The 23,439-nt window shown below is 43.5% G+C and overlaps 1 protein-coding gene across 2 annotated transcripts in view; it reads left to right on the forward strand.

Moving 5' to 3' along the window:
- HMG20A (high mobility group 20A) overlaps positions 1 to 23,439 on the forward strand; it is a 145,278-nt gene that overhangs the window by 48,738 nt on the left and 73,101 nt on the right. The window contains exon 2 of one of the 2 annotated variants that reach the window (XM_081084623.1): positions 8,680 to 8,772. The exons of the other annotated variant lie outside the window; for it this stretch is intronic. Coding sequence (XP_080940749.1) covers positions 8,684 to 8,772 — 89 coding nt within the window. The 5' untranslated portion in view covers positions 8,680 to 8,683. The remainder of the gene's footprint in view (positions 1 to 8,679; positions 8,773 to 23,439) is intronic. 2 annotated transcript variants of the gene reach the window in all.

The raw sequence follows: 23,439 nt of genomic DNA on the forward strand, positions 1-23,439 counted from the left end.
GTCTGTGAAATATGCCGTTAGTAATTTAATGGGGATTGCATTGAATCTATAAATTGCTTTGGGTAGTATGGACATTTTGATGATGTTGATTCTACCAATCCATGAACACGGTATATTCTTCCATCTGTTTATGTCTTCCTCTATCTCTTTTTTCAGTGTCCTGTAGTTTTCAGCATATAAGTCTTTTACCTCCTTAGTTAAGTTTATTCCTAGGTATTTTAATTTTTTTGGTGCAATGGTAAATGGGATTGCTTCTGTAGTTTCGCTTTCTGTAAGTTCACTATTGGTGTAAAGAAATGCCATGGATTTCTTAGCATTAATTTTGTATCCCGCTACATTGCCAAATTCATTTATTAAGTCTAATAATTTTTTGATGGAGTCTTTAGGGTTCTGTATGTACAGTATCATGTCATCTGCAAATAAGGACAGTTTTACTTCTTCTTTTCCAATCTGGGTGCCTTTTATTTCTTCTTCGTGTCTGATCGCAATGGCTAGTACTTCCAGTATTATGTTGAACAGGAGTGGTGAGAGGGGGCATCCCTGTCTTGTTCCTGTTTTTAGGGGGAATGGTTTTAGTTTTTGCCCATTGATTATGATGTTGGCTGTGGGTTTGTCATATATGGCTTTTATTATGTTGAGGTAGGATCCCTCAATTCCTATCTTACTGAGAGTTTTTATCAAGAAAGGGTGTTAGATTTTGTCAAATGCTTTTTCCGCATCAATTGATATGACTATGTGGTTTTTTTCTCTTAATTTGTTTATGTGATGTATCACCTTTATTGATTTGCGGATATTGTACCATCCTTGCATCCCTGGGATAAATCCTACTTGGTCATGGTGTATGATCTTTTTGATGTACTGCTGGATCCGATTTGCTAGGATTGATTCTTTTATGATAGCCATTCAGACAGGTGTGAGGTGATATCTCATTGTGGTTTTAATTTGCATTTCTCGGGTGACTAGTGACTTTGAGCATTTTTTCATATGGCACTTGGCCATTTGTATGCCCTCTTTGAAGAAATATGTATTCATGACTTCTCCCCCTTTTTTCATTGGATTGTTTGTCTTCCTTTTGTTGAGTTGTATGAGTAATTTGTATATTTTGGCTATCAACCCCTTATCAGATAGATCAGTGGCAAATATGTTCTCCCATACAGTGGGTTCCCTTTTCATTTTGTTGATGGTTTCTTTTGCTGTGCAGAAGCTTTTTATTTTGATGTAGTCCCATTTCTTTATTTTCTCCTTAGTTTCATTTGCCCTAGGACCCTGGTTGGCAAACTGCGGCTCGCAAGCCACATGCGGCTTTTTGGCCCCTTGAGTGTGCCTCTTCCACAAAATACCACGTGTGGGTGTGCACGTACAGTGCGATTGAAACTTCGTGGCCCATGCACAGAAGTTGGTATTTTGTGGAAGAGCCACATTCAAGGGGCCAAAGAGCGACATATGGCTCATGAGCCACAGTTTCCCTACCACTGCCCTAGGAGATGTATCTGTAAACATTGCTATGTGAGATATTTGAGATTTTACTTCCTATATTCTCTAAGATTTTATGGTTTCAGTAGAGGCCTAATGCACGAAATTCATGCATGGGGTGGGGAGGGATCCCCTCAGCCTGGCCTGCATTCTCCTGCAGTTCAGGACCCCTCGGGGGATGTCGTGGCCTAAACCAGCAGTTGGACATCCCTCTCTCAATCCAGGACGCTGCATGCACCATTGGCCATACTTTTCATACAGGTGAAAGGCATCTTGTTGTATGGACAGCTACCTTTTTTTTTGCCCTGATTTTTTTTTTTTAATGAGTGAGAAGTAGAAGACTCCTCCTTCTCTCTCCTTTCCCCCCTACTTTCCTGCATTCTTTTATTAGGGACACTTTTAACCATTTACTCTCAGGTGTCTTTGGTTTGGGGAAGATATTGGCTTGTTACTTACAAGCCAGCTGCTAATTGCCCACACTGCTTGGCCTTGTTTTAACTTTCCTGTCTCAGTTTCCCTGCCGTGAAATGTTCCTACCTTTTCATTATCCTGTAAGAGTATAAGTATAGGGAGAGGGAAAGAGAGAGTCAGTCGGGGGAGGGGGGGTTAGGAGGGGAGAGAGAAAGAGAGAAAGAAAGAGAGAGATGACTTCTAGAGCTAGATTTAAAGCCAAAATTAATCAAAGTGATAAGGACTCTAGGTTTCACATTTTCTCTTCCAGGGTTTTATTAACCCTGAGAAAGAAGATACCTTAAAAAGGCTCCTGTGGCCTCTTGCCCTAGCCGGTTTGGCTCGGTGGATAGAGCGAAAGGTCCCAGGTTCGATTCCGGTCAAGGGCATGTACCTTGGTTGCGGGCACATCCCCAGTGGGGGGTGTGCAGGAGGCAGCCGATCGATGTTTCTCTCTCATCCATGTTTCTATCTCTCTCCCTTTCTCTCTGTAAAAAAAAAGCAATAAAATAAAATAAAATAAAATAATAAAATAAATAAAATAAAATAAAATAAATAAAAATAAAATAAATTAAATAAAATAAATAAAATAAAATAAATAAAATAAAATAAAATAAATAAAATAAATAAAATAAAATAAATAAATAAAATAAATAAAATAAAATAAAGTAAAATAAAATAAAGGCTCCTGTGGCCTCTCATGCAAACTGCACTTCAGAGAGAAGCCTGCACTGAACTGCCTGCCTGCATTGTTTCTGCCATCTGACCCAGCCCTTATAAAGGAGTTCCTGGAATCCTATTTCAACTGAGGCTTTCCCCACCCAATCAGAGCTGTATATATCCCCATTCCAGAGAATGGCAGTTTTGCACCTTATTTTATACATTATAATCAAAGGAAGAGGCATAAAGGAGTTATATGAAATCCATTGGTGCTAGAAATTGGAGGCCAGAGAAAGCAAAACAGGAAAACCTCTGGAATTGAGTAAAAAGTAAAATGAATAAACACTTCTTTTACATAGGTATGCACAGGATAGTTAGCAGTCAACAGTTAACATGATAGCAATAACAATGAGGGGATTTGTGATCTCCACTCTGGACAGTGGTTGTGCCTTGAGGTGTCCTGAAGGTTTAGAAAAAAGGAAATTACTTTGTTATTCCAAAGGCATTTTATCAGGTATGTTATCCTAGATGCAAAAAGACAGGCTCAGTTAAGGTGAAAATTGACCTTGGTTAGGAAAAATACTGCTCTAGGACATGACTACCACCATGAACTGCTTTTAGTTAGAAAGTTTTAATTCCAGACCATCTATTGTGGTTACTTTCTGTCTCTGAGTTTGTGAGGCCACTACACAGGCCTCCCCTAAGCTTTTCATGTTTAACATGTGGCTCCTTTTTTTGTCCACGGCACTAGAGTTTTTATAAAGATGTCTGATTTTCCTTCTCAAAACATACAATCTTGCCCTGGCCAATGTGGCTCAGTTGGTTGAGCATCATCCTATGCACATGCCCAGATTATAGGTTCGGCCAGGCCAGGGTGTGTATGTGAAACTCACATCAATGTTTTCCTTTCTCCCTCTCCCTTTTTTCCTCTCAATGACAGAAAACTTCCCCCACCTGGTGAATGAAATAGACTTACAGGAAGTGCAGAGAGTCCCAAACAAGATGTACCCAAAGAGGCCCACACCAAGACACATCATAATTAAAATGCCTAAGGTTAAAGACAAAGAGAGAACCTTAAAAGCAACAAGAGAAAAGCAGTTATCTACAAGGGAGTGCCCATATGATATCAGCTGATTTTTCAACAGAAACTTTACAGGCCAGAAGGGAGTGGTAAGAAATATTCAAAGTGATGAAAAGGGAGGGCCTACAACCAAGATTACTCTACCCAGCAAAGCTCTCATTTAGAATTGAAGGTCAGCCGAAACTGGTTTGGCTCAGTGGATAGAGCGTCGGCTTGTGGACTGAAAGGTCCCAGGTTCGATTCCGGTCAAGGGCATGTACCTGGGTTGCGGGCACATCCCCAGTGGGAGATGTGCAGGAGGCAGCTGATCGATGTTTCTCTCTCATCGATGTTCCTAATTCTCTGTCTCTCTCCCTTCCTCTCTGTAAAAAATCAATAAAATATATTTAAAAAAAGAAAAAAAAGAATTGAAGGTCAGATAAAGACCCTAACAGACAAGAAAAAGCAAAAGGAGTTCACCACCACCAAACCAGTGTTACATGAAATGGTTTTTTGTGTGTGTGTTTTTAAAAATAGTTTTATTGATTTCCCAGAGGAAAGGAGAGGGAGAGAGAAATAGAAATATCGATGATGAGAGAGAATCATTGATTGACTGCATCTTGCATGCCCCCTACTGGGGATTGAACCTGCAAACCTAGCATGTGCCCTTGACCAGAATGGAACCAAGGACCCTTCAGTTCATAGGCCGATGCTCTGTCCACTGAGCCAAACCGGCTAGGCCCATGAAATATTAAAGGGTCTTCTTTAAGAAGAAGAAGAAAAAAGATTAAAAATATGAACAACAAAATGGCAATAAATACAATTGAATCTAAAAATTAAAATAAATGAACAAAATGAACTGATGAATAAAAGAGAACCAGGTATGGAAACATAGAACAGATTGGTGAATCACAGAGGGAAGGACAGGGGTGGGAAGAGATTAACCAAAGGGAATATAGATAGATAGATATTGTCAGGGACACTGACAATAGGCTGGTGAAGGCCTTGGGTGGGGTGGGATCTGGGTGGAGGAGAGCAATGGAAGGGGGAAAATAGGGGGGCATCTGTAATACTCTCAACAATAAAGAATAAAAAAATAAAAAAAACAAAGTGTAAACTCCAAGGTAATACCATTTTTCCATTCTTCCACGTACATGATATACCCATTTACTTAAACACCAGTTGAGAACCAAACTAGTATATTTCTTGGCCTTTGTACATATTGATCTTCTTTCCCCTTCCAGAGCAGCATTCATTACATTTCACAAGTGCTTTGCATGGAATTTCAAAGTTCAGTGTGACCTCTCTACTGGGACATTATCAGGCACAGATGCCTGAAGGGCTTTTGGCAATCAGTGGCTTAGTATCCGTGATTTGGTTTAAGTCACCCCTTCAAGGACCATATGAAAGCAGTCTTACAGGATCCTAATCATATTCTTGGGAATTATTTTATTTTCCAATTTATTATAGTAGTTTAGAGGCTTTTGTTTTTCACTAAACCAATTCCTCATTTCCTTCTTTTGTTAATCTTGGCCACTAACATTCTACCTACTTTATTACTCATTTTTTAGGGACCTGACTATTCAGTAACACTAGAAAAACCACATCTGAAGCCAAGTTTATAAAAGGAAAAGGAAGAAATGTGTGTTCTCTGAACTTCCTTTGTTTATATGATCTGTTTATATGTTTAGGTTAGGTAGTCCAGCTGTCTCCCCATATTTCTAAAATAACTAGATATCTGGGAAACACCCAAAGAGGGTAGTGTTGTCCTAATGAATTAAAAGATCCTTAATCTGTCCACTTCTTTTGAGGTGTGGGAGTGGCACTGAGTATTGAGTTTCTTCAGAGGCCATCCTATATAATAAAGAGGTAATATGCAAATTGACCCTCACACCTTTGCATCACAAGACGGCCACCCCCACGTCATCACAAGATGGCCGGCAGGGGAGGGCAGTTGGGGACGATTGGGCCTGCAGGGAGGGCAGTTGGGGGTGATCGGGCCAGCAGGGGAGCGGTTAGGTGTCAATCAGGCCAGCAAGAAAGTGGTTAGGGGGCAATCAGGCTGGCAGACAGAAGCATTAGGGGCGATCAGGCAAGCAGGTGAGTGGTTAGGAGCCAGCAGTCCCGGATTGTGAGAGGGGTCCCAGATTGGAGAGGGTGCAGGCTGGGCTGAGGGACACCCCCACCCACCGTGCACGAATTTCATGCACCTGGCCTCTAGTATATTTATAAGGAGTCTTTTAGAAAGAAGCCAGTAAAATGAGTACTTTTAAGGTGTGGGGGTATATATATGACTATTTGAATGTTTGCTCTTGGTATGTAGTTTGACTGTATGCCATCTAATTGATAGTTTTCTTTTGGTAAGATAAATATTGGTTTAAGGTTATATTAGTAGTCTTTAAAGACTGGGCTCTAATCTGGCCTGTGTATAATGTGAATAAAATTTAAGTACACTTGTGTCAGGATTATTCTAGAAAACATCTAGTATGGATTTTTGCAGGATTTGTTACAGCCCCCTGTAAGCCCTCTATCTTGAGGAATTGAAAAGGACTAGCAAGCATCCATGCACATGAAACTCTTTACTGCGTTGCCGAAGAGAAGTTCCTCTCTATGCCTTCCATGCTTTACCCACTATAATGGGTAGAAGGTTAACAGAGATGCAGTTTTTTCACATTAAACTATTTATTGAATTTGGTCTGCTAAATAAATTTAGAAGTAAAAATGAGAAAATAAAAATAAGAAGTAAATCATTCATTTGGAAGTAAATTTATTGAATATTTAGAATAGAGTGTCCATGTCATCTGCATTTACTTATTTCCACCTCGATAGGATGAATTCTAGATCTATTTAGGCTGCAGTGCTTCCCTTTTGATTGCTAGTTGAGCCACACCTGAAATAACTGTGGAAGGAGCTCCCAAGTGAACTCCTAATTTGAATCTCAGTTCTCCCAGTTGATTGCAGCACTATTTCTTGAATGGTTTTCAGTTCCACTTATGTGACTAATGTTTGGGGTCACTTTTGATTGTTTTGTTTGAATATCACTTTCATTATTAATGGAAGGCTGCTGCTTTTAGCAATATGGAGTAAAGCCCTGGGTGGTAAGCACTGAAGGGAAAAAACACATTTTTGTCGTGTGTGGGAACCCTAATCAGAGTATGCCAGATGACCAAGGCCAATTTGCCGTATGCATGCGTGCAGGCAAGGACACAACTGTATTATTAGGTGAAAGGCCCCTTTGCCCTTCGCCTGTGGGAGGGCAATGACTCAGTAGTAGCAATATACGTACTGCGCAAATGCACCCTTATGTAACCTGTTTATGTTAATGTAGCACTAGCGGCACTAAGGGGCATGAGGCCTCTTTTGTTTGAGTATATAACACTAATTGGCAGGAGTTCTTTTTATATATATATATATATTTTTTTTTATTGATTTTTTACAGAGAGGAAGGGAGAGAGATAGAGAGTTAGAAACATCGATGAGAGAGAAACATCGATCAGCTGCCTCCTGCACATCTCCTACTGGGGATATGCCCGCAACCCAGGTACATGCCCTTGACCAGAATCGAACCTGGGACCTTTCAGTCCGCAGGCCGACACTCTATCCACTGGGCCAAACCAGTTTCGGCGGCAGGAGTTCTTTTGTTTGAATATGTGTATAAGCTGCCACTAACCAGCCGGTGCTTACTTTTGTGGGGCTGTTTTGAAGAACTCCTTTGTCTGATGGCTCCTTCTGTAGCAATGGCTACTTGGTCTACATTAAAGTTTCTCTTATATATACCTACACCTTCTCATGTCTCCACCTAATACCCGGCGTCCAAGGAGCTGTGCTCCCACATATGCTAAATGAAATTACTCTCTTTGTCCCTATCCCTTATCCTCTCAGTGTGATAACCTCAAGTTTTAGTGATTTATTTGTTTTCTTCAAGTTAGCTTAGTTTTCTGTACCCAGATATATCTATTTTTGTTACTCATCATAGTGATGTAGAGCATATTTCTGACCTAGAAGTATGGTTTCTTTAACTCTGAACCACATCATTATGCCTTCTATCCTCCACTTCCTTGGCATTATTTCCTTTTAGCAGGCTCAGTTTGTCATCATTTAATCTAAGGATAATTTATTTGGGACTGAGAACTGGTAAAGCTGTAATAATAATAATACCTTTCTTTATATAATAACTAGAGGCCCGATGCACGAAATTCATGCAAGAGTAGGCCTTCCTTCTCCAGGCTACCAGCACCGGCTTCCCTCTGGCCACCGGCAGACACCGGGATCTCAGCTTTCCTTGCAGCCTCCACTTCATCCGGAAGAACGTCCGGTCTAATTAATATATTACACTTTTATTATTATAGATACTCAAAGCACTTACCGTCTATTAGCCTTTCTCTGTTGAGGAAGCACTTTCAGTTTAATCCTTTACAATAATCCTGTGTGTAGGTCAGTAATTTTGTCTAAGATAATGAGATGGTATCTCAAAGAGGTTGAATAACTTGCTCAGGGTTGCAGTACTGCTTAACAATTTCTACAGGAAATGAAGAATACTTTTAAAGATATTCTGAATAAATAAAAAAGGAATTTTCCATACTGTGTCTGGGTTGTAAAAAAATCTAACTATTTTAAGTCTGTTTAGTTGATTAAGACCAGGATTGAAAGCCCATTTTTTTAAACATATTTTTATATATTTCAGAAAGGAAGGGAGAGGGAGAGAGAGAAACATCAATGATGAGGGAGAATCATTGATCGGCTGCCTTCTGCCCGCCCCCCGCTGTGGATCGAGCCCACAAACCAGACATGTGCCCTTGAGCAGAATTGAACCTGGGACCCTTCAGTCTGCAGGCTGAGGCTCTGTCCACTGAAAGCCCATTCTTTAACCATAGAGTTTAAATTGATGTGTCCGAGTCAAGAAGATAAATAATCAGGTCAGTTTCTATTCTGCTGCTGATGTGATAAAGTTAAGGAAGGCTAGCTCTTAAATTAGTGAAACTTGAACTGGAAGTAATTAAGCCCATTAATTATTTTTTATTCTCTCTTTCTGTTAGAGAGATGGAAACTTTGATGACTAGTTCCACACTGCCTTCCCTTTATGCAGAGGAAGATGGCTCCAAGGAGAATAGTGATCTGGCTACAACCCGGTAAGCAGCTGCATTGGGACACTGTGCCTCTGCCTAGGCTTCAAAACTAAGCTTCTGACAAAGTATAGGTGCTAAAGAGGCAGTTTATATCATAAGAATAGAAAGTAGGTTGTTGCACTTTGCAGAGAGAACTATTATAATCTGCATTCAACTGTCACTTGCAGTGCTCTGGCTCCTGTGAACAGTAATATGTGGGGTCTAGCAAACATCAGCAACTCACGGTTAAGAGAATTACATAGTCAGCTTTAAGGAAATACCTATCGCAGGATTAGCTCTGAAAATGAAATGCATCTTCTGTTTGAATTGCCACAAATATCAAAACAGTTGTCCCTCCAGAGGTCTGATTTTTTTTTTTTTAAGATCATATTTTTTAAAATACGGTTCTTTCTTCAAGGTTCCTAGGAGCTGTAGCTGACTTCTTTTCTTTTTTATTCTCCTACTAGAGGCCCGGTGCACGAAAATTTGTGCACTTGAGGTGGGGGGGGAACAGTCCCTCAGCCAGTCTGCACCCTCTTACAATCCAGGACCCCTCAGGTAGGGTCCCTAGGCCTGGCCTGAGATCAGGGCCTATCGGGGCTTTCTTTCCCCTGGCTTCAGGCAGCTGGCCCCACCCCCACCGCTGCTACTGCTTGCCATCTGTGCAGCGCTGCCTCCCTCTCCCTTGCCACTGGTGGCCTCCCTCTGCAGGCAACAGGCGTGGGGTGCGATGGCTTGACTGGCTTGAGCCTCCCTCTGCGGGGCGATTCCTGGCCGGACACACACCTGCCACAGAGTTGCCGCCAGTGGCCTGGGCCTCCCTCTTTCTTTGCTGGGGAATGGGGCCAGCCCTGTGAGGGGCCATCAGACTACCTGCTTGCCCCTATCCACTGGCCTGCCTATCTGATCGCCCCTAACCACTTGCCTGCCTACCTGATCACCCCTAACTGCTAGTCTGCCTACCTGATCCCTCCTAACCACTCTGCCAGCCTGCTGGATCACTCCTAACCGCTTGCTTGGGGGCGGGGCCAGCCTAGCGAGGGGTCGTGGTGGTTCTGGTCTCTTGTCGTTCCAGTTGTTACACTTGTTATATAGGATATCATTAACTTTGCTATGTTCACACAGATAAGTAAAGGGATATAGAAAAGGGCTAGAGAACTATGGACTTGGGCAGCAGAGTGGTGATTACAGAAATAGAGGGGGATGGATGGAGGTGAAAGAGGGCATAGAGGGTGTTTAAGCATTAGCCAGTGACAGCGATGGGAGCTGTGAAAGAATTCACAACTAAGAGAAAAGATGCAGAGATGAAATTTATTTTACTTTCTAAGGGAGGAAAGGGCCAATGTATTGCTAGTCAATACAGGGCAGGGAACAAAGGGGGGCTTCTGCTTTGAAAGAGCAAGCAATTGCAGTTGCTAAGCGACAAGGAAGGAAGGTGGATTTTGTTGAAGGTGAGCAGATACCAGGGAGTTGTCTTGAAAAGTTAGTTTGTTTGCTTTCCAGGAGACAGTCCACCAGATGTCCTAAGGAGGTGTCTTATCACTATTTTTCCCAATAAAACAAGCTCAGAGCAAAAGTTATGAAGAGTTCAAAAGAGGCTTGTTTGAATTTTCTACTAAGTAGAGACTCCTTGGTGAGAACTACCCCTGAGACGTTAAAACAGCAGGGAGGAGAGGGATGCCAGACTGTACCTTGAGAATAGGTTATCTTGTCCCACAGTTTGAACAGAGGAGCTGTTTGAATCAGAGGAGCCAACAGTCTTAGGCAGGGGTCCTCAAACTACGGCCCGCAGGTCACATGCAAATACAAATATTGTATTTGTTCCCATTTTGTTTTTTTACTTCAAAATAAGATCTGTGCAGTGTGCATACGAATTTGTTCATAGTTTTTTTTTAAACTGTAGTCCGGCCCTCCAATGGTCTGAGGGACAGTGAACTGGCCCCCTGTTTTAAAAGTTTGAGGACCCCTGGTCTTAGGGTTTAATTACCAGGTGCTTCTCATAAATTGTGAAAGGCCTCTGAGAATAGGGAAAGAAAGCTAGGAGTTACTTAATATGTAGAATGGAGAGAACTTAATGGGTTTCAAAGGTGATGGAAAATTTTTAATATTTTTTTTAAAGGGCTATACTTGAAACCCATAAAAATCTGTTACACTTTAACTTTTATGTTTTCTATTTAGAAATTATTTGCCAAAGAAGAAATATATTCACTAATAGATTGAAGTGCTAGCTAATCCCCAAAATGAATTATTTCAATATTAGCTAGAGCTCTTTAAAATAGAGTACACTTTGTAATTCTGTTTCCTTTCTTAAAATTTATTTTCTACCTCATTAATATCTGCCTCTCACTTTACTATATTCAGTCTTGTTCTCCAAGACTTTGCTAAAGTCTGCCTATTGCTACATCCAATTCATTCAATAAAAACTTTTCTGGGTGTCTACTATGTACATACACTGTTCTAGGTACCATATATTACTAGTAATCAATGATCAAAACAGACATAAATCCCATCCCCTGTAGAGCTCAAATCCTACCAGGGAAGTCAGACAAAGAGAACAGGATAAATAAGTAAAATACACACTATGTTGATAAGAACTATAAATTAAAATAACTATAGATTAAAGATAATAACTATGGATTAAAAGAACTATAGGTCAGTTTTAGATAGGATGGCCCAGAAAGGCTTTAATGAGAAAATGACTTTAATAAAGGCCTGAAGGAAGGAAGGTAACTAGCCTGCAGTTATTCTAGGTAGAGGCAGGAATGAATACCAAAGGTAGATGTGTTTCTACCTTTTAGAAATAGCCAAGAGGCCAGTGTGGCTGGAGCAAAGTATGTGAGGGAAAGAGGAGTAATTGAGGACTACATCACTGCTTCTCAAACTGTAATGTACATATGCATTGCCTACAGAGCTTATTAAAATGTAGGTTCTGGAGTCAGAAATTGAGTTAGTATGAGAGATTCTACATTTAATGAGCTTCCAGGTAATGGCTGTGCTACTGGTGTGAGGCCCATACTTGAGCAGCAAGGAGCTAGATCTTCTATAACAGTGGTTCTCAACCTTGGCTAAACATTAGAATCACCTGGGAATCTTTTTAAAATCCTGATTTCTAGACCCCATCCTCCGGAAATTCTGTTTCTTTGTTACTAATGTTGTGGCCTTACTCCATAACAAAGAAACAGAATTTCCGGAGGATGAGGCCCAGAAATCAGGATTTTAAAAAGATTCCCAGGTGATTCTAATGTGCAGCCAAGGTTGAGAACCACTGTTCTAGGATCTTAGAGGTAAAAGTGAGCACTTAAACTGTTACTCTGAGTGAGATGGGAAAGCATTGGAGGATTTTGAGCAGAATGATATGATCTGACTTATTTTTTTATAAGATCCCTGTTATGTTGAGTATAAAATGAAGGGAGCAGGGGTTGAAGCAAGAGACCAGTTAGGCTCCTAAAATAATTCAGGTGAGAGATGGTGACTTAAAGAAAATCACTAGTGACTTTGACAAGAGTATTTTTGGTGGAATTATGGGTCAAAAACTTCACAGGAGTGGGTTTCAAAGATAATGGGAATGGGGAGTAGTGAGAAGTATAGAATTCTAGATATATTTTGAAGGTAAAGAAAACAGGATTTCTCTGAAAGACCTGATAAGCTATACGAAGGGAGAAAAAAACGTCAAAGACAACTCCAAGATTTTGACCTAACAGATTAAAGGGATGGAATTAACTTCGATGGGTAAATTAAGCAGGTATGGGAGGGAACTTTAGGAGCTCAGTTTTAGAGATTTTAAACTTGTATTAGATATCCACACAGAGAAGTCAAATTGTCAGCTTGATAATCAGGTTCTGAAGTTGGAGGAGGTCTAGACTCGAAAGAAAAACTTGACAGTCATCAGTATACATATAGCTAACATTTAAAGCCATGAGACTGAATGAGATCACTGAAGATATGAGCATTGTGTGCATAGAAAAGAGAAAATGCCTGAGCTCTGGAATACTTCAGCATTCAGAAGTCTGGCAGAAGAGGAAGAGTCAGCAAAGACTAAGGGGGTAGCTAAAAGAGTAGCAGGAAAAAAACAGAGATCTGGGGGAGGGGAGGGCCCTGGAAATCACATAAAAATTGAGGGGACTGGGTCAACTGGTCAAATACTTCTGGAAGGTCAGGTAAGATGAGGACTGAGGACTGAGAAATGACATTGGATTAAGTGTGGAGGTCATTAGTGACCTTGACAAGAGTTGTAAGCACTGTCTCCTTTTGGTTGGTTTTAAGAGAGAATGAAAGGAGAGAAATTGAAGGCAATAAGTATAAACAATTCTTTCCAATGAAGTCAATAATATAAACAATTCTATAAAAGGAAAAGAGAATAATAAAGTAGGACGAAGAGAATGTTTGTGTGTGTGTGTGTGTGTGTGTGTGTGTGTGTGTGTGTGTTGTTTTAAGATAAGAGTAATAATGCCACATCTGTGTGCTGCTTAGGCCAATCCATTACAGAGGAAAGAATTGGTGGTGTCAGAGAGGGCAGAATGCTGAAAACATGTCTTGGAATAGGTAGGCTAGCCAGTGTGAGATTGTGGAAACCCTTTTCAAAGTACACCAGATGTTCAAGGCCAAGGCCAATTTACCAGACACAAGTACAAAAGCAAGGATACATTAATCTTACTACACTACGCAGGCGTGCCCTTCTTTGACCCGAAGTTTTGCACACTCCCACCCCCCAGCACAGGCCCTCACTATTTGGCAAGAAGCCTCTTTTGTCTAAGTTAGTATAAAAGTATGTTATTGACCAGCCAGTGAATGGCTGCTTGGTATGTCTCCTGTGTTTGCTACTGTATTAGTATTACTTTGTGCTACTGTGTTGTAAGGCTACTTTGAAGGACTGCTTTATGTAATGGCTCCTTGTTAGCTATGGCTACATAGTCTACAATAAACTCTCCATTATACGCTTGCGACTGCTCATATCATCTCCGTCTAATACCCAGTGTCCATAAAGGTCCAGTTCCTGGCAGGAAAGTACCTATACACCCCACAGGGATCTGGGACACAAATGGAAGAGCGGTTGGCTTTAGCTAAGAACATGGACAATTCATTAATAGAAAAGAAAGAGCCCTTTTTTCTCTTTTTTTTTTTTTTGTTTTTTCAGTCTTTATCCAGCTTGTTATCTGGAGAGCAATTGATACCTTTTACTTCTCCCTTCTACTTCATGTTTATTTCAGTCAGGGATTCATAGGATTGTTAGTCTTTCTCAAATACAGTTCTAATGTTTTACTGAAATAAGAATGTGCAAGAGTTAGTAACCTTAAAATTGATGACACAGTTGAAATGAGAATGACACTAAGAGAAAAGCTGCCTAAGATATTCCAAAATAATTGAAGTATTGGAAAACAAAGCTCAAGATCAAACTGTCTCTGTTGAAAGGGTCAGAAAAGTATAAATTCTTTCATTTTTCAGAACAATGTGCATCTGCTTTCATTCATTTCTAAGTCTACTGTAATCTATTTTTTATTTTCAACGTTTCATTAAAACTACTTCGTAAAATTGCCAGCAAATTTTAAGTCTTCAGATTTAACAGATACTTTCTAGCCTACCATACATATCATCTGCAACTTTTTACTTGGTTAATAACCACTTTTTTTGTAATTTATTGTGGGTTTTCTTTTTTTCATTTTGTTTTGTTTTGTCTTATTTTTTCTTTTCTTTTCTTCTTTTGTTTGTTGGTTTGTTTTTTAATCTGGAAGAATATACACCAAAACGATGAATGGCTGTGTTTGAATGATGGGATTTGGTGGGATTTTTACTTTTATCCTACCTAATAAAAGAGAAACATGGTAATTAGCCATATGTCCGCTACCCTTCCCATTGGCTAATCAGGGCAATATGCAAATTAACTGCCAGCCAAGATGGTGGCTGGCAGCCAGGCAGCTTGAAGCGAATATGAGGCTTGCTTGCTTCAGTGACGGAGGACGCCAACGTACCCCGCCTGCCACTGCCGGCCTCTGAGCTTGCAGTTTGAAACATTGTTATAAATATAGAAGCTAAACAAAACCCCAGGAACCTACTTTCACCCAGCTGGGACATCAGAGATGGAGTTGAAACAGTGTTTCAATTATAGAACCCAAACAAACCAGATACCTGCTTTCAGCAGCGGAGGCCTAAGAGCTGGAGCCAAGCCTCAGAGCTAAAGCTGGACAAGAATTAAAAAAAAAAGCGGATGGGAGCTTCAGTCACTCACCAGCCTGAAAACAGCCCTCAGCCCCTCACCCACACTGGCCAGGCACCCCAGTGGGTGCCTAGATCAGGACCCCCACCCTGATCTAGGACACCCTTCAGGGCAAACCAGCAAGCCCCCACCCGTGCACCGGGCCTCTATCCTATATAGTAAAAGGATAATATGCCTCCCAGCACCAGGATCAGCGTGACAGGGGGCAGCACCCAAACCCCCTGATCGCCCTGCAGCTCTGTGTGTGACAGGGGGCGGAGCCACAACCTCCCTATCCGCCCTGCTCTGTTCATGACAGGGGAAGGCGCCCCAACCCCCTGATCAGCCCTGCTCTGTGCCTGATAGGGGGGAGCTCCCCAACCCCTTGACCACCCTGTGGGTCTATGTGTGACAGGGTGCTGCGCCCCAACCCCCTGATCGGCCCTGCTCTGTGTGTGACAGGGTGCGGCGCCCCAAATCCCCCCCCCCACGGGCCCTGCTTTGTGTGTGACGGGGTAGAGCCATAACCTCACCATCGGCCCTGCCCTGAGTGTGACAGGGTGCAGCGCCCCAATCCCCAAATCCGCCCTGCTCTGTGTGTGATGGGGCAGTGCCCCAACTCCCCTATCGGCCCTACTCTGTGAGTGACAGGGGGGAGCTCGTCAACCCCCTGATGGGCCCTGCTCTGTGCGTGACGGGGGAGCTCCCCAACCCCCTGAACGACCCTGCTCTATGTGTGACAGGGCACAGAGCCCCAACCCCCCTGATGGGCCCTGCTCTGTGAGTGACAGGGGCAGCGCCCCAACCCCCTGATAGGCCCTGCTCTGTGCGTGACGGGGTGGTGCCGTAACCTCCCCATCGATCCTGCCTTGAGTGTGACAGGGGGCGGTGCCCCAACCCCCCATAGGCCTTACCCTGAGCGTGACTGAGGGTGGCAACACAACCTCCCGATCCACCCTGCTTTGTGCATGACAGGGGGCAGCGCCTCAACTCCCCAATCGGCCCTGCTCTGAGCCCGACAAGGGGCTGCACCTAGGGACTGGGCCTGCCCTCTGCCACCCGGGAGCAGGCCTAAGCCAGCAGGTCGTTAACTCCTGAGGGGTCCCAGACTGCAAGAGGGCACAGGCCGGGCTGAGGACCCCCCCCCCCCCCGAGTGCACAAATTTTTGTGCACTGGGCCTCTAGTTCTTGTATAAATAGCATGTCCCAAAAATGTATACACACATATTGAATCATTATGAAGGAAGTGTGTATATTTTTTATTATTAATTAAATATTTATTGTTCAGATTATTACATTTCCTCTTTTTTCCCCCCATAACTCCCCTCCACCCAGTTCCCACCCCACCCTCCTACCTCACTCCCCATCCACTGTCCTCATCCATAGGTGCACGATTTTTTTTCCAGTCTCTTCCCGCATCGCCCTTACCCTTTCCCCCCTCAAGAATAGCCAGTCCATTCCCTTTCTATGCCCCTGATTCTATTATGATCACCAGTTCATTCTGTTCATTAGATTATTCACTTGATTTTCAGATTCGCTTGTTAATAGATGTGTATTTGTTGTTCATAATTAGTATCTTTACCTTTTTCTTCTTCCTCCTCTTCTTAAAGGATACCTTTCAGCATTTCATATAATACTGGTTTGGTGGTGATGAACTCCTTTAGCTTTTTCTTATCTGTGAAGCTCGTTATCTGACCTTCAATTCTGAATGATAGCTTTGCTGGATAAAGTAATCTTGGTTGTAGGTTCTTGGCATTCATCACTTGAACATTTCTTGCCACTCCCTTCTGGCCTGCAAAGTTTCTGTTAAGAAATCAGCTGACATTCATATGGGTACTCCCTTGTAGGAAACTGACTTTCTTTCTCTTGCTGCTTTTAAGATTCTCTCTTTGTCTTTTGCCCTTGGCATTTTAATTATGATGTGTCTTGGTGTGGTCCTCTTTGGATTCCTTCTGTTTGGGGTTCTCTGCACTTCCTGGACTTGTATGTCTATTCCTTTCACCAGGTAGGGGAAGTTTTCTGTCATTATTTCTTCAAATAGGTTTTCAATATTTTGCTCTCTCTCTTCTTCTGGCACCCCCATAATTAGGATGTTGGTATGCTTGAAGCTGTCCCAGAGGCTCCTTACACTATCTTTGTATTTTTGGATTCTTTTTTTCGTTTTGCTTTTCTGGTTGGGTGTTTTTTGCTTCTTCGTTTTTCAAATCTTTGACTTGATTCTTGTGCTCCTCTGGTCTGCTGTTGGGAGTCTGTATAATATTCTTTATTTCAGTCAGTGTATGCTTAATTTCTAGTTGGTTCTTTATCACAACATCGAGGGTCTCATTAGATTTCTTGTAGATCTCATTAAGTTTATTGGCAGTTTCTAGAAAATTCTTGAAAAACCTTTAAAGTGTGGTTTTGAACTCTATATCCAGTAGTTTGCTTTCCTCCATTTCTGTCATTTGTGTCCTTTTTCTTTGTCTCCGCATTATTTATGCTTCCCTGTGTTGATAAAGTGTTTTTCTCTGCTGAGTGTCCTCTAGGGCCCAGTGGTTCAGCCTCCCCAATTACCTGAGGAGGACACTCTTGATGCACCCCCTTGTGGGCTTTGTGCACAGTCTTGTAGTTAAGCCTTGATTGTTGTAGTTATCACTGTGAGGAATTGACCTCCAGGCCAATTGGCTGTGAGAATCAGCTGTGTCTGCAGTGGGAGAACTTCTGTGCTGGAGACACCCCTCTGCGGCAAGACTTGCTTCAATGGGGCTTTGGTGTTCACTGAGTCTGCCCCCTGAGTGTGTCCTTTATGGTTCCACGGGGCTGCAAACTGGATGGTCCCACTCTGACCTCTGAGTTTCCTGACTCCTGGATCTCTAGGGAGGTGCTAATCTAGCCTTTGCCTGAGGCTATCCATCAAAAGCCTGCCTGCAGGGCTTGGGCGGGGCGGGTCCCACGGGATCAACAGGGTGGGGCTAGCAGTTATGGCTGTTCTCAGTCTTGCCCTCAGAGGCTCTGCTTCTCAGTTTCTCAGTAATCGCTGTAAGCGCCTTGGAGAGAAAGGTGCCCTCGAGTTCAGACCGATGCCAGACAGTCCCGCTTCTCCCGTATGAGTCTGGGTCCCTAGAGACTCGCCAGGAACTGGAGCTCAGAGCCTGAGATCCCTCCCGATTGAAAACGACAACTGCGCCCTCAGCCGCCAGCTCGCTCCGCATGCACCTCCCATACCTTTGTATTTTACTTCAGTACTGCGCCTCCTCTGAGTCTCGGTATGCTTTTCTTTTTCCTTCTAGTTGTAGAATTTCCACTCCACCAGCCATCCTCTGGTTCTGGATGATGTCCATTCCTTCTTTTAGTTGTATTTTTGAAGTGGTTGTTCGAGGCAGCAAACTGCGGTGTTTACCTATGCCGCAATCTTGGTTTCTCCATATTTTTTCAGTTTTGAACTTATTTTAGCTGTGCCATTTTCTTTCTTTTTCTCATTAATTTTTTATTGTTGAAAATATTACATATGTCTCCTTTTTCCCCATTGACCTCTTCCAGCACACTCCCACCCCCCAGCACAGGCCCTCACCCACTTATTGTCTGTGTCAGCTGATTATGCTTATTATATGCATGCATAGAAGTCCTTTGGTTGATCTCTTACCACCCCTTCCACCCTCCCCTGCCTTCCCTCTGAGGTTTGACAGTCTGTATGATACTTCTGTGTCTCTGGATCTATTTTTGTCCATCGGTTTATGTTGTTCATTATATTCCACAAATGAGTGAGTTCATGTGATACATATCTTTCTCGGACTAGCTTATTTCGATTAGCATAATTCTCTCCAGGTCCATCTATGCCAGGGGTGGGAAAACTTTTTGACTCAAGGGCCACAATGGGTTCTTAAACTGGACCAGAGGGCTGGAACAAAAGCATGGATGGAGTGTTTGTGTGAACTAATATAAATTCAAAGTAAACATCATTACATAAAAGGGTACGGTCTTTTTTTTTTTTTAGTTTTATTCATTTCAAACGGGCCGGATCCGGCCCGCAGGCCGTAGTTTGCCCACAGCTGATCTATGCTGTTGCAAATGGTAAGAGTTCCTTTTTTTTAACAGCAGCATAGTATTCCATTGTGTAAATGTACCAGTTTTTTGGTTTTCTTATTTAATATTACATGCAATAAACATTAATATTCCAAGAAAAACTGTTTTAAATACTATGTTACATGCAATAAATATTAATATTTCAACAAAAACAATTTTAAATATAATGTTACATGAAATAAACATTAATATTTCAAAAAATTCTTTTAAATATAATAATATTACATGCAGTAAACATTAATATTTCAAGAAAAATGGTTTTAAATATGTTACATGCAATAAATATTAATATTTCAAGAAAAACTATTTTAAATATAATAATAACGTTACAGGCAATAAACATTAATATTTCCAGAAAAAAGATTTTAAATATAATAATACTACCAAAACTGTACTAACATAGTACAATATCGCAAAAGTTACAGGAAATACTAAAAGTCTGCAAACAACAACATTACTGCTATTGTACACTAACATATTTTTTTTCTCTGCCTCTATTTTTGTTCATCAGTTTATATTGTTCATTATATTCCACAAGTGAGTGAAATCATGGGATATTTATCTTTCCCTGACTGGCTTATTTCGCTTAGCATAATGTTCTCCAGGTCCATCCATGTTGTTGAAAATAGTAAGAGTTCTTTCTTTTTTACAGCAGCATAGAATTCCATTGTATAGATGTACCTGAGTTTTTTAATCCTCTCATCTGCTGATGGGCACTTAGATTGTTTCCAAATCTTAGCTATTGTAAATTGTGCTGCTATGAACATAGGGGTGCATATGTCCTTTCTGGTTGGTATTTCTGATTTCTAGGGATATAGTCCTAGAAGTGAGATTACTGGGTGAAATGGGAGTTCCAGTTTTAATTTTTTGAGAAAACGCCATACTGTTTTCCACAGTGGTTGCACCAGTCTGCATTCCCACCAGCAGTGCAAGAGGGTTCCTTTTTCTCTGCATCCTTGCCAGCACTTACCATTTGATGATTTCTTGATCATAGCCATTCTGACAAGTGTGAGATGGCACCTCATTGTCATTTTGATTTACATCTCTCAGATACTGTATCTGAGTATGTTTTCTTATGTCTCTTGGCCTTCTGTATGTCCTCTTTCGAAAAGTGTCTATTTAGGTCCTTTGCCCATTTTTTGATTGGATTGTTTATCTTCCTTTTGTTAAGTTGTAGGAGTTCCCTGTAAATTTTGGAGATTACTAGTAAAGCCTTTTCGGAGATAACATTGGCAAATATGTTCTCCCATGTAGTGGGCTTTCTTGTAGTTTTGTTGATGGTTTCTTTTGCTATCCTGAAGCTTTTTATTTTGATGTAGTCCCATTTGTTTATTTTCTCCTTAGTTTCCATTGCCCTCAGACAGTGATGGTGAACCTATGACACGCGTGTCAGAGGTGACACGCGAACTCACTTTTTTGGTTGATTTTTCTTTGTTAAATGGCATTTAAATATATAAAATAAATGTCAAAAATATAAGTCTTTGTTTTACTATGGTTGCAAATATCAAAAAATTTCTATATGTGACACGGCACCAGAGTTAAGTTAGGGTTTTTCAAAATGCTGACACGCCGAGCTCAAAAGGTTCGCCATCACTGCCCTAGGATGTATCAACACACTGTTATGAGACATATCTAATATTTTGCTATCTATGGATTCTTTTAAGATTTTTATGGCTTCTCATTTTATGTTTAAGTCTTCATCCATTTTTAGTATACTTTTGTGTATGGTGTAAGTTGGTGGTCTAGTTTCATTTTTTTTGCGTGTATCCATCCAATTTTCCCAGCACCATTTCTTTTTTTCTTTTTTTAAATATATTTTATTGATTTTTCAGAGAGGAAGGGAGAGAGATAGAGAGTTAGAAACATTGATGAGAGAGAAACATCGATCAGCTGCCTCCTGCACATCTCCTACTGGGGATGTGCCCGCAACCAAGGTACATGCCCTTGACCGGAATCGAACCCGGGACACTTCAGTCCGCAGGCCGACACTCTATCCACTGAGCCAAACCGGTTTCGACCCCAGCACCATTTCTTGAAGAGACTGTCTTGATTCCATTGTATGCTCTTGACCCCTTTGTCAAATATAAATTGAGCAATTTCTAGATTCTCTGTTCTGTGCCATTGGTCTGTATGTCTGTTTCCTGTACCAGTACCAGGAAGTTTGAAAATAGTGCCTTTGTTATATAACTTGATATCTGGTATTGTCATACCTCCAACTTTTTCTTCTTTCTCAGGATTGCTGCAGCTATTCGGGATCTTTTTTTATTCCATACTAGGGGCCTGGTTCATGAAATTTTTGCACTGGGTGGGGGGGTCCTCATTGCAGCCTGCAGCCTCTCCCAGTCCAGGACCCCTCAGGGGATGTCCTACAGGGAGCGGACCTAAACTGGCAGTCAGACATCCCTCTTGCAGTCCCGGAGCCTTCCCTTCTTACTGCCCGCCTGCTCACTGCTCCTTAGCACTGCCGCAGAGGCGGGAGAGGCTCCCACCACCGCCACTGTGCATACCAGCCATGAGCCCAGCTTCTGGCTGAGCAGCACTACCTCTTTGGGAGCGCAGTGACTACCAGGGGGCAGCTTCTGTGTTGAGCGTCTGCCCACTGGGGGTCAGTGCGCATCATAGCAACTGGTCATTCTGATCATTCCACCATAAAGGTCGCTTAGGCTTTTATTATATAGACTAGGGGCCCGGTGCATGAAATTCGTGCACTGGGTGTGGGGGGCGGGGAGTGTCCCTCAGCCCAGCCTGCCCCCTCTCACATACTGGGAGCCCTCAGGCGTTGACCCCCATCACCCTCCAATCGCAGGATCGGCCCCTTGCCCAGGCCTGACACCTCCGCCAGAGGTCTCAGGCTTGGACAGGGGACCCCCAAACCCCCCCTATCACTGGCTCTGACCCCCGCCCAGGCCTGAGGCCTCTGGCCCAGGAATCATGCCTGGGCAGGGGACCCCCATCTCCCTCTGATCGCTTGCTCCACCCCCCGTCCAAGCCTGACACCTCTGACCCAGGCTTCAGGCCTGGGCAAGGGGACCATCATATCCCTCAAATCCTCGGCTCCGCCCCCCACCCAGGCCTGATGCCTCTGACCCAGGCATCAGGCCTGGGCAGGGGACCCCCAGCCCCCCGCCCAGGCCTGATGCCTCGGCCAGAGGAGTTGACCCTCATCACCCTCCGATCACCAATCACCGGATCGGCCCCTTGACCGGGCCTGAGGCCTCTGGCAGAGGTGTCAGGCCTGGGCAGGGGACCCCCAGCTCACCGCGGTTCCAGGCTCCACCCCTGCCCAGGCCTAACGCCTCTGGCCAAGGCATTAGGCCTGGGCAGGGGACTCCCAGCTCCCAGCGATCTCCCACTCTGCCCCTGCCCAGGCCTAACACCTCTGGCCGAGGCATTTGGCCAGGGCAGGGGACCCCCAGCTCCCCGCGGTTGCAGGCTCTGCCCCTGCGCAGGCCTAACGCCTCTGGCCAGGGCATTAGGCCTGGGCAGGGGACCTTCAGCTCCCCGCGGTTGCAGGCTCCGCCCCTGCCCAGGCCTAACGCCTCTGGCCTAGGCATCCGGCCCGGGCAGCGGGGACCCGCAGCTGCAGCGGCCCCGCGGTCGTGGGCTCTGCTTTAGGCCCAGGCAAGGGACCCCTAGCTCCCGGGACTGCCAGCTTCAACCGTGTCCAGCTCCCATCGCTCGCTCCACCCCTACTTCCTGCTATCACTGGCCAGGGCGGCAAAGGTGCCTGATTCTCCGATCATGGCTAGGGGGCAGGGGCTGCCTTTGCCCTGCCCCCCAGCTCTTAGCTCCCCCCTGGGTTTCTGATCACTGTCAGTGGCAGGGGGCTTCTTCCTGCTTTCCCTTTCGCCTCCCTGCATTGTGCCTACACATGCAAATTAGCTGCCATCTTTGTTGGCAGTTAACTGCCATCTTAGTTGGCAGTTAATTTGCATATAGCCCTGATTAGCCAATGAAAAGGGTAGCGCCGTACGCCAATTACCATTTTTCTCTTTTATTAGTATAGACTAGAGGCCCAGTGCACAAAAATTTGTGCACTCGGGGGGGAGGGGAGCCCCTCAGCCCGGCCTGTGCCTTCTCGCAGTCTGGGACCCCTCGGTCGATAACGACCTGCTGGCTTAGGCCTGCTCCCAGGTGGCAGAGGGCAGGCCCAATCCCTAGGTGCAGACCCTGGTCGGGCTCAGAGCAGGGCCGATTGGGGAGTTGGGGCGCAGCCCCCTGTCATGCACAGAGCAGGGCGATCGGGAGGTTGTGATTCCACCCTCAGTCACGCTCAGGGTAGGGCCAATTGGGGGGATGGGGCACCATCCCCTGTCACACTCAAGGCAGGGTCGATTGGGAGGTTGCAGCGCCACCCCCTGTCATGCACAGAGCAGGGCCAATCAGGGGGTTCAGGCACTGCCCCCTGTCACTCACAGAGCAGGGCCCATCAGGGCGGT

Source organism: Myotis nattereri (genome assembly GCF_964212035.1).
Source record: "Myotis nattereri genome assembly, chromosome: 1".
Lineage (NCBI taxonomy): Eukaryota > Metazoa > Chordata > Mammalia > Chiroptera > Vespertilionidae > Myotis > Myotis nattereri.